Source organism: Solea senegalensis, linkage group LG11 (genome assembly GCF_019176455.1).
Source record: "Solea senegalensis isolate Sse05_10M linkage group LG11, IFAPA_SoseM_1, whole genome shotgun sequence".
NCBI classification, from domain to species: Eukaryota; Metazoa; Chordata; class Actinopteri; order Pleuronectiformes; family Soleidae; genus Solea; species Solea senegalensis.
In genome coordinates, this window is record NC_058031.1 from 12,452,620 (window position 1) to 12,463,807 (window position 11,188).

The window sequence follows — 11,188 nt, forward strand, 5'->3', positions numbered from 1 at the left end:
GCCCCTCAGTGGCTTTAAGCTGGGGCTTAGCCACTACACATGGTACAAACACAACTTTGCACAAAAATGTAAATCTACATTTAGTATAATTGTAATTCTAGTGATGAACTTAAAGCAGCACATTATGCTTTAAGTAGAAGACGATGGCAATGTTGAAAAGGAGACGTCAATATAGGCTACTGCATCACAGTATGGAAGAAGCAACAACAACTGCAAACTGTGAATGTATAGTTTTATTTCAATTAATTAAACATTAAATCTTACCCATACTGTACTTTATGTATCACAGTTTTTCAAGTATATAATGAATGAATGAAATAAAGTTGACAATGGCAGTAAAATACACTGTGCGCTTTTGTTCTAGTTTCCTTTGTGACTGAGAGTTATTTTAACTGTATTGCAACAGGAAAAAAAGTAATTGCACAACTGTATGCTTTGTTGCATGGTACATTATTTCCATCTGTAAATATTATGCCCTTGTAGCCAAGGTCTAGACCCATTCAAGGCAAAATGCTTGGGTGTTGTCCTGTGCAACAATAGAAAACGATGACTTTGCCTGCACTACCTCACGTAGCCTAATGGGATGGGAGACGACGTTCGTGAAATGGGAGAGGTTCATTTACGGAACTTAAAATCTGGTCTTATATCAAGGGTTACAACTGAGATTGTGCTGCTTCATGCACACGCTGTACTTCTGAGAAACATGGGGTCTAATAAATCAACTGACTGCTTTATCTACAGTATTTCATCTTGTATTTATCCAAAGCTCCCTTGCATTCACTCCTCCTGCCTGACAAAGAACAACATGTCACTCATCCCACACAATCAGAGTCAAGGTGCAGTTTGATCCATGAACCAGGCTGCTATGTGTGATTGAGTTTCACAGGGGTCTCATGGCTTCCAGACTCTTTTTTTCTTCTTCTTCTTCTTCTGGCTACACAGTTTAAACACACTTCCCATTACAGACATCCATCCTTCTCGGAAATGAAAACCCTCGCTAACAGACATGGTTTGAGGTTACACCTCATCTCCTCCAGCAGTATCACTTTGATGCTATTAGTCGTTTCACAGTGCTGTATGTTGTATAACCTGATTCTTCTTCTTCTGAGCGTGTACCTCCCGCAGAGCTCTCTGGAGCAGTGGGCGTCCAGAGGACACAGCCAGCGGGTCAATGAAAAGGTTTGTAGATTCATCCACTTAAATATACCATGTATTAAACACACGCGTAAGTTAGTAACCATTCCTGACCCTCACATGGAGGATAAAGCGGTAGAAGGTGGATGGATGGTTTAGCGGGTGGATCGTTGCTCCCTACCATCCATGAACTTTAAAATATTCAATTCTTTAAGATGACAGAGCATAACATCATTGTCCTCATCAGCCCTAAAATGTACACGTCTGAATGTTGCCATGTTTTTGTCACTGTTTCTGTATTCTTATGTGTACCGGCCTCTTTAACCATTTCTGTGTTTTGGTTTCCGACCGAGTACATGCAATACTAATTCAGCTCGCAGTTACATGAGCTGGGTGTGTTTGTCTGACTTCAGGACATTCGATTTAATGCTATTTTAGTCATATAAACATGATTTAATTTACTTAAAATGTCCAGTTTTACAGGATAATTTAGGTTTTACTATTGTCATGTAAACCGACTGTTCCTGGAGAGTAGAGTGTATGTAGGGAGGGAGTAATGTGTCGGAGGCTACACCGCTGGGATGGAAGCTGTTCCTCAATCTGGTTTGTGTTGGATGTGACTGCCTTGAACTGCTTGCCAGGTGGCAGCAGTTGAAACAGGGAGTGACTGAGGTGTGTTCTGTCCATTGCAATGCAGATTCCTCAGTCTGCAGGTATGTGAACAGTGGCCATTCCACTGATTTGCTGGGATGCCCTCACTACCTGACGCAGATGATCGTGCCTGGCCACCGTGCATCTGATGTATGATGTCGGATGTTCCTACATAAAATCTTTACTGTATTTCTGTATTTCTAAACAAATAAAAAACAAATTGTTTGTTTCATACAGGTCTGTCTTGAGAATGAGACCTCGTGTCTCAGTGAGACTACCTGTATGAATAAAGGTTAAATATACACAATCATCTGCAACAATAAATTGCAATTGCATTGTATTTTATACAAATGTGAGTACTGCTAATGTTATTAATCATTTACGTGTGTCTAAGGGAAGTCACTATAGTTCCATTATATATAAGTATTCAGACTAGGGATGCATAATATAAGCGTAATATACGTATTATCGGATATCGGCAAACATGACATGACTTATGACTAAAATAGTAGGTTGACGTCTATGCTAGCGCCCCCTACAGATATTGTTTTTTTTTATCCTTTTTATTTTGCGACAATAAAGATATTTTATATCCACATCTGCTGCTGTGACGTGTATGACAAATATTATGTCAGTTTCACAACAGAAGAGACTCGATGACTCCTCCAGGAAGGAAAGACTTATATATCGGTATCAATTATCGGCCCAAGCCCTCCTGATATCGGCAAAAAGTCCAATATCGTGCATCCCCAATAAAGACAATAAAGATCTTTCTTTGTATAGCTCATAGATGACTTTATATTCTAACAATTTGTAACAAAAGTGTCGAGAACAGAAGCTCTACATGTAGGACAGAAGTGGGCTGAGTGAAGGAAAGACAGACAACTTCAACTTTCTGAAGAGTATAATCCTTTTAGCAGTAGGACCCTGAGGATTTCTGCTGCACACAGCTGACCTGCACACCTTGACGCGCTGTGAGGCAGGACAAAGATGTGAAAAAGAGGCTGTTCAACACTGTAACAAAAAAAAAAGTTGAGCTTTGAGCCATGTCATTGGCTACGAAGAGAAATGCAGTGACTCTTGAGGTCACAGCTGAGTTTGTTTGCTATAAATGTGTTTTGTCACAGACAACACGTTTAGTGGGTGACTGGACTCTCATCACTCCTCAGCAGCAGGGACAGTATGAGCGCGTCTGTGGCCGTGTACAGGGGCGTCTACACCGAGGACCGCTTCAAACAGGCCTACGGCTCCGAGGACAGCGCCAATGGAAGTCTGCGGCTGCGGGACAAGCTCGCCGGGAAGTGCAGGTGTTCAACACGAGCCTTCCTTCACCTGCTCAGGGAGAGAGTCCCCATTTTCAAGTGGCTGCCGAGATACAGGCTGAAAAAATGGATTGTAGGAGACACTATAGCGGGACTGACAGTCGGTGTTCTTCACATTCCTCAAGGTAATACCACTTTTATCAGTCTGTCATCTGTGCAGTCTATTAATAAAAGATACATATCTTTCTTTAGTTAGTAAATGTACGAGTCACTGCATAGTAGTAGTAATAATAATAATGATAACAATAACGTACACCTCTATCTATTTATGAATGAGCAGATTCAATATTCAGTGTTGCGTCATTTAAAAACTGGTCAAAGAGGTCTCAAACTCGCGGCCCGTGGGCCACAAGGGCCCCTCCAAATGATTTCATGGCCAATCATTTATTGTCAAGTAATAATGAGTTATTTCTGTATATATATTTTTTTATTATATAATTTTATTTGCTGAAAAAAGTGTGTGTCAAAATATCATTTTAGATTAATTATTGTCTCGATCTATACACAGTTTATTCTACAGACTGAAATGGAACATCTTTGTTTTCTGCACAAATATCACACAGTAATCATTTTAAAGTGTTTTCTTTTATTCAAAATTAAAATGATGTATAAATTATCTGTCTATCCATCTATCTATCTACCTATCTATTAATTTACTTATACCTGTGCTTTACCTACAATAACCTGCCAAAATACCTGCCATGAAAAAGGTCAAATCCAACACAAAAATGTGTTTAATCGACAAAGTGTCCTGTATGTGTCTTATTAAACAGGCATGGCCTTCGCTTTACTCACGTCAGTGGCACCAATATTTGGCCTTTACACCTCCTTCTTCCCCGTGATCCTCTATATGTTGTTTGGCACAGGCCGCCATGTTTCCACAGGTAAGACTTTAATCTTTAATGTTGTAGTGATGCATTTGCCTCATGGTCATTATGGTTATGTTACAGTTATTCTTTCTTACCTCATACCCCATACATTTTAGACTAATGTCAGTTAGTATTATTATTATTGTTATCAGCCTGGACCTTAGCTGACATATCTTTTCCTCAGGTACCTTTGCTGTGGTGAGTCTGATGACTGGCTCTGTGGTGGAGCAGTTGGTTCCCAGTCCCCTGGACCTGAACTCCAGCTCGTCTGAAGCAGCTGACTTTGAGGCCCAGAGGATTGGAGTGGCCTCAGCTGTCGCTCTTCTCTCAGGAATTCTAATGGTAAGACACACACACAGTCTGAGTCACACAAGTTCAAAAGACATGAAATTAAATAATACCAATACTGATTGTGTGTTGTCTTTGTTGCAGCTCTGTATGTGTGGTCTTCAGCTGGGCTTCCTGTCCACCTATTTATCAGAGCCAATTGTTAAGGCCTTCACCAGTGCTGCTGCCTTCCATGTCACCATCTCTCAGCTGCAAAGCATGCTGGGCCTGCGGCTTCCTCGCCACACTGGGACGTTCTCCCTCTTTAAGGTAGGTGTTGCATCACACTGAGTTCTCAATGTTTCTGTCCACCATGTTAATAATAGAGTTTCCTCTATATGGCCGATGCCAATCTTTGGAAAACAGTGCATCCATCTATCTTCTACTACTTTATCCTCCACATGATGGCCACAGGGGGCGCTGCTGCCAATCGTGTAGGCAGGGCACACCCCGGACAGGTCGCCAGTCCATCACAAGGCCACGTAGAGACAAACCATTCACTCTCACACTCACATCGAAGGTTAATTTAGAGTGCCCAATTTGCCTAATCCCTAAATCTGCATGTCTTTTGGACTGTGGGAGAGAAAACCACAGTGCAGCCAATGGCAAGAGAGAGGCCATCATGGCAAGAGGCAAAAAGCCATTTTCTTTTTCCCTAACTAAAAAAAACATTGATTGAATAATCATTTAATACTAAACACATTTTAATTAAAAAAAATACTTTATATTCCAAACATGTCATCAAAGATATAAACCATTTGAAGAACAACTAAAGTTTTAATGATTTAGTGGCAAACACCCCGATGCCGATTGTAATTATTTGAGAATTCAGTGCCATGTTCTCACATCTCACAAACATGTGTGTTCAGACTTTAGCGTCAGTGATGGAGAACCTGCCTCACACTAACATGGCTGAGCTGCTGATCTCCCTTGTGTGTTTGGCTGTCTTGGTCCCAGTTAAGGAGATCAACAGGCGTTACCGGCAGCGCCTGTGCACACCCATCCCTGTGGAGATTCTCACGGTGAGTGGAAGTGGATTTATGACTGTATATGTCATTGTACACAATGCAATTAAAAGGAAATAAGGCACAGTGTGTTTTTTATGCATCCATTTGCAGGTGATTCTTGCTACAGGTGTGGCCTATGCCTCCTCACTGGACTCATCTTACAACATTGAGATAGTCGGCCACATCCCAGCCGGGTACTTTTTCAATTTTGGAAAACATTGATTATCTTTCCCAACACATTATCTAATAATACTCTCTTCCTCAGATTTCCAAGGCCACAAATGCCCGCCTTGCACACGTTACCTGACATTGCTGGCGACACGGTAGCCATAACATTTGTCGGTTATGCTGTTTCAGTCTCACTGGCAATGATTTATGCCGATAAACATGGATATTCCATACAACCCAACCAGGTAAAGAGTGAGAATGTCACAGCCAAAACATTTCCCACCAACCCTGTAACTCTGTATCTGAATGAACTCTGTAATGAACCTGTGTTTGTTTTCAGGAGCTGCTGGCTCATGGTATCTCCAACACAATATCCTCCTTTTTCACCTGCTTCCCCAGCTCGGCCACTCTAGCCACCACTAATATTCTGGAGAGTGCTGGAGGACACACACAGGTAGGTCGCAGAGAACTGTCAAATGCCAGTGCATTAGACTCTAATTGGCTATTATAAGCTATAAATGTCTATTCTCTAAACTAAGTCATTTTGAATGTAGAAGAAATTGTATAAAACCCTGATAGTAAGAAGACATTAGAAGTTTATTGGTCCAATTACGCGAAAGCTGCACACTCTGCCTGCATTGTTTACACCCAATACATTTCTAATTTACGCATATCTGTTTTGCACTTTCCGATACTTTCTAAATGATGTTGTTTCTTTGGTGAATATGCTGTGTGGGGTGAGCTCTTTAATTGTGTTTTTAACAATAAACAATAAACCTCTACTTCTTGGTACTTTCAGTAAGGGATGTGTGTTGTCTGTGTGTGTTCCTGCAGCTCTCCGGCTTGTTCACGAGTCTGGTTGTTCTGATTGTACTGTTGTTGATTGGACCTCTGTTCTACTTCCTACCCAAGGTGTGTTTATGCGCTTGCATCTCAACATGGGACACAGGAAGAGAGATGGAAAGTTCACTCACCCTCTGATTGTCTCTCTCTCCCCTTAGGCAGTCTTGGCCTGCATCAATGTCACCAGCCTCAGGCAGATGTTTCTGCAGTTCCAGGACTTACCTGAGCTGTGGAGAATCAGCAGGATTGATTTTGTAAGACCATTTGTGAGCAATATAAATCATGAGATATGCCCAGCTCTTCAGATCTTCTTTCATCTTTGCGTTTATGTTTTTTATGCTTTCTATTTTTATTGATTTGTATTGCCGTCATTCTGTACAGTCAACCTTTGGTCAACCTCGGTTGTTTTTAAATGTGCTCTGTAAATACATTTGAGTTGAGTTAAGGAGGATAGAAGAAAGATGGTCATTTACCGACCTGTCTGTCTTTGTATAGATGGTTTGGGTGGTAACCTGGCTCTCCGTAGTGGTCCTTAACGTGGACCTTGGCTTAGCCATTGGAGTGGTTTTCTCCATGATGACTGTCATCTGTCGCACTCAAAGGTACATTCCTAAATTTTAATATTACTTTACAATCTAGACGGTGCATTTGCCAAATTCCCTACATTGAGAGATTTCTATGTAGAGAAACATCACTTCATGTCTGTCAAGCAAAGTGTCTGGTTTCATGATGTGTCTCCCCTTCTTCAAAAGGGCCAACTGTTCAGTACTTGGCCGAGCCAGCAACACAGAACTGTACAGACCTCTGGAGAACCACAGCAAGGCGAGAGGACACTCTTCAAATAAATGACAGGCTGATTTACTTCAAATCCTCATTTTCTTTGAGTGATAATCATAATTTCATAGACCATGCTGGTTTTCTTTCAGTGCTATGAGGTCCCAGGAGTGAAGATTCTGACTTACAATGGGCCTATTTACTACGGCAACCGCAGCTTCTTCAGGGAGGAGATAAGCAGGCTGCTGGGCCTGACGCCAGAGAAGATCCGCAGCTGGGAGAAGGCCAGGAAAGCTCTGGAGAAACGGGAGCGAGAAGCCGCCGTCAACACTGTGGTAAGCATAATGTATACTAAATGAGCTGAGACAAAGAGAAATAAGATTCTAAAGATTACTTGTTAAATCCAATTGATTTCAAATGTCTTCCTGTGTTTTCTTTAGGAAAGAGGCATTACAAACACATCTTTTTCCTTAGAAAACGAGTTCTTTAAATCAGGTGAGAAAAGCCTTTGTTGTGGCCTGCGATGGACGGCAGTAAGTATGGATGTTGTTTCAAAGACTGCCAATATTACAGCATATTTCCTTGGCAGATTGTTTTTTCTCTGTTGTGCAGAAACAGCTGAGAGTGATGTCCAGGCGGTGGTGATTGACTGCAGCAGCGTGATATTTGTTGATGTTGCCGGAGCAAGACTCTTCACACAGGTACGACATGACTGACACGATGCACTGCAAAGACTTCTCTCCACATGTTTTGCATTGTATCAACATGATGGATCTATATTATATATTTGCTTTTTTACAGATGTGTACAGAATGCCAGAAAGTGGGAATTTATGTTTTTTTGGCTAACTGCAATGGTAAGACCTCCTTTTAACTTCAAAATGATTTATTTACCTGTGTTTATACACGCTACTGCATCCTATCTAAACATAAAATTAAATAAAAGTGTAGGACTGTAATAATTAATAACTTATTTTGTTATTTTATTAATAAATAAAACAAATTCTCAGATTTTTCAGCTCCTTAAATGTAGAAATAATTTAAAATCAATGATGGTGGTTTGTGGACGAAACAAGACATTTTGAGGACATCATGTTGATTGTTTTCTTCAACATTTATACACCAAACAACTAATTGATTAATCAATAAAATAAACAACAGTTGCAGCAAAATTCACCTGCGTGTTAACCAGTGAGCTCCATCTTCCTTAGAGAGTGTGTTAAAGATGCTGACATCAAGTGGTCTGATGAACTATATGAACCCCCAACATATTTTTGTCACCGTTCATGATGCGGTGATGTATATTCAGCAGCAGAAGGTATGTGGACATTTAAAAAAATTATAAAAATGAAAAACCATACAAGACAATCTCATGACCGACCGATACGATAAGTGCTGTCAATAATCAACGGTTGTCTACTGCAGGAAAAACCTCTGGAGAACACAACAACTGTATGGGTTTGAGGCAAATCACCACGGCAACCAAACCATAAACCAAGTCTAAACTGGCAGAGGACATTGGGGACGTTGACATTTGTTTTAGTCGCTGACTCCACGTCTCTCAGCTGAACTCATACAGTATTTGGTCCAGATTGTACTGTACACCAATGTTTCATAGAAACAGTAGCCGGTTGTAGCACTATGCCAAATAAAAATAATTATAACATTAAAGTGTTTAATAGTTTTCTCACAGTTATTGGACTTATTATTGGCGCACGTTAAATACAACAGACAATCGTATATTTACAATAGACATATCTCAAAAAGCAACGTTTTTCACTTGTATGTGACAGTTATTAATTAATTAGTTATTGTGTTTTTTTATTTTCATGTATGCTGGAATGTTATCATTGTAATATTTATTTAGTTTCTCTTTGTTGTTTGCAATTACATGCACTGAATCATTTATAAAAATATTTTGTATATTTGTGTCTCCCTTTTTTATATATATATATATATATGTATACATATATTTTTAAAAATATGCAGATATGTACAGTGGAAGCCATCCCATATTGCATTCACTTTAATTGCAACTGTAACTCCAGAGAGGCTGCACAAAATACTTAGTAAATGACTTTTGTATTTGTATTTGTCAGCAAATGTGACATTCAGACAATAAATATATTCCTAGAAGCATAACTTTGTTGTGGATCTAATCTTAACTTAACATCTAACTTGAAAAATGCCAAAGAAAACTGGGTTATAGGTCAATTGTTGGGTAACTGTGGTTATTAAATATGAATACATCATAGGTGGAATGTGAAACATGCCAGTCTGTCCGATTTTGAAGAGAGAAGAGCACTCTGCATTTGGTTGAAATGTCTGCACTGAGATTAATACAGAATTAAAAGGGAAGGGAAATAGCAGACAATTCACCACTGCAATGTGAAAGCAAGTCTTGTGTCAATAAAATTTAAAAATTAATGACAGAAAACAAGATACATTTTTACTTAATTATGTAATAATTCAATTCCAGTGTGCACTCAACTGGCCAGAGAAAAAAAAGGTTCACACAGATATGGAGCAAACCTTTAGTTGTTGTAAGTTATGTTTACCAGAGGGTGCAAATGTAATCACAGTATTTCAAAGTTGTGCGTCTCGTCGACACCGCACTGCCCACTGCTGTTCAACAAATAAAGGTTCCCCTTCCATCTTTCCTAATCACGGACGTGTTACCATGACCTGATAAAACTATACGTGGGGTGTTTATAAACCAGGACAAAAAAGAAGGAAAAGCTAATTATGTCCTTGCTTGATGTCGGATGGCCCAAGATATTTTTTTTAATCCAGTGTATGTTTCAAAGAGGCCTCTAGATACTGAACTCTTCAGGGTTTTCCCTTTAAAGCTCAAGGAGTGTTTTACTAATTGGCAGAAAGTAGTCCACTTCAATTAAAACATGGTATACAAGGCTCTGGCCAAATGTTTACTTGTTTTACTCAGACAGACCAACAAACACACGCACACACACACACACACTTGGCGACGTGTTGTTACCAATGAAATGAAATAAATGATTTTCCTTCTACAGTAGCTGTCAGAAGCAACTGGTTATTTCCACCACTAAGAAAAAGAAACATTAAACAAAAACAAATCAACAAAAATCCTTAAAGCAGCAGCTTAGAAAGAAACAACATTTACAAAAGGATACATCATCAAGTATTAATGGGCGTACAATTCATACAGAACAATTATCTTATCTTGGAAATTAAGGGTATTCCTTTCTTAACTTATTAGGATATAGAATTATACTAACATTAATGTTATTATTAGCGCCTCTCGTGCAGCACCACTATTGCTGTTTATGAACGGTACCAACATTTAACTTGTCTAATCTTTTGTTTCCATCTTGTGGTGAAATGTTGGAATTGCAGTTCTCTGATACTTAATACATCAGTCAAAGTGTCAACAATGTAAAATGTAATGTTTGATTTCCCTTCACATCACTGTGCTGCAATAGGATAGTTTTTGTTTTACTACGTTGGTACAAATCTAGTAGTAATAGCTTCTCTCCAAATGATCACCAGAGGGCAACAAGCACTGAAGGACAACAACAATATTAAAAATTCATTTTAAGTGCATTTGAAGTGAAACGGAAAACAGGACATTGTAACCGACAGCACCAACAAAACACAACAAAGCAATGAATGCATTTGCTGCTAATGGATTTGGTTATTTTTTTCTAGTTTGGATTAAGTGAATTTCAAACACAATAGCGGTAGATCTTCCTCGAATGCTCATGATCCTGGCAGATCCTCTCTAACTTCCCATGATCCCTGGGTTAAACAGAACTGGTGGATTCAGGACAGGATTTGTATACAGATTTATACTGATTACATGATTAAAATCATCTTATTCAAGAAGTAATCTCCTCGATCCTATTGGACGCCCACTGTTGGAGTGTGTGCGATTCCATTCTAATCACATCTTCCACCACCAAAGGTCCCACAGTCACAGTAAAATATGGAGACTGGGGTTCATTTATGGGATGGTGAAGTCAATACTGAGTTGAATTTCAGGTCATCTTATTTGATCTGAGGATAAATGAGGATATTTGAACTTGAATTATGACTAACTATATCTGAAACTGAAA

General features: G+C 39.4%; 2 protein-coding genes across 6 annotated transcripts in view; both read left to right on the plus strand.

The window, feature by feature from the left end:
• The window catches only part of samd11 (sterile alpha motif domain containing 11), a 1,171,052-nt gene that overhangs the window by 415,821 nt on the left and 744,043 nt on the right, over positions 1–11,188 (plus strand). The window lies entirely within an intron of this gene.
• slc26a10 (solute carrier family 26 member 10) lies at positions 2,824–8,765 on the plus strand. 2 transcript variants are annotated; one of them, XM_044038062.1, is made up of 18 exons: positions 2,826–3,232; positions 3,881–3,991; positions 4,161–4,318; positions 4,409–4,573; positions 5,173–5,325; positions 5,422–5,504; positions 5,576–5,723; positions 5,819–5,932; positions 6,313–6,390; positions 6,480–6,575; positions 6,817–6,923; positions 7,074–7,143; positions 7,248–7,430; positions 7,536–7,590; positions 7,708–7,796; positions 7,897–7,951; positions 8,306–8,412; positions 8,520–8,765. In XM_044038062.1, the coding sequence occupies exons 1-18, from the start codon at positions 2,968–2,970 to the stop codon at positions 8,556–8,558; spliced, it is 2,076 nt and encodes a 691-aa protein (XP_043893997.1). In that variant the 5' UTR covers positions 2,826–2,967; the 3' UTR covers positions 8,559–8,765. The 2 variants fall into 2 exon arrangements, with proteins under 2 accessions (XP_043893996.1, XP_043893997.1); XM_044038061.1 differs by having other exon boundaries at positions 2,824–3,232; positions 7,536–7,796.

Excerpts from the sequence above, each read along its gene's own strand:
- slc26a10 (XM_044038061.1), top strand. The coding sequence starts at position 2,968 with ATGAGCGCGTCTGTGGCCGTGTACAGGGGCGTCTACACCGAGGACCGC. Across the intron at positions 4,574-5,172 it reads GGACGTTCTCCCTCTTTAAG|ACTTTAGCGTCAGTGATGGA; the intron begins GTAGGTGTTGCA and ends ATGTGTGTTCAG. Across the intron at positions 8,413-8,519 it reads TGTATATTCAGCAGCAGAAG|GAAAAACCTCTGGAGAACAC; the intron begins GTATGTGGACAT and ends TGTCTACTGCAG.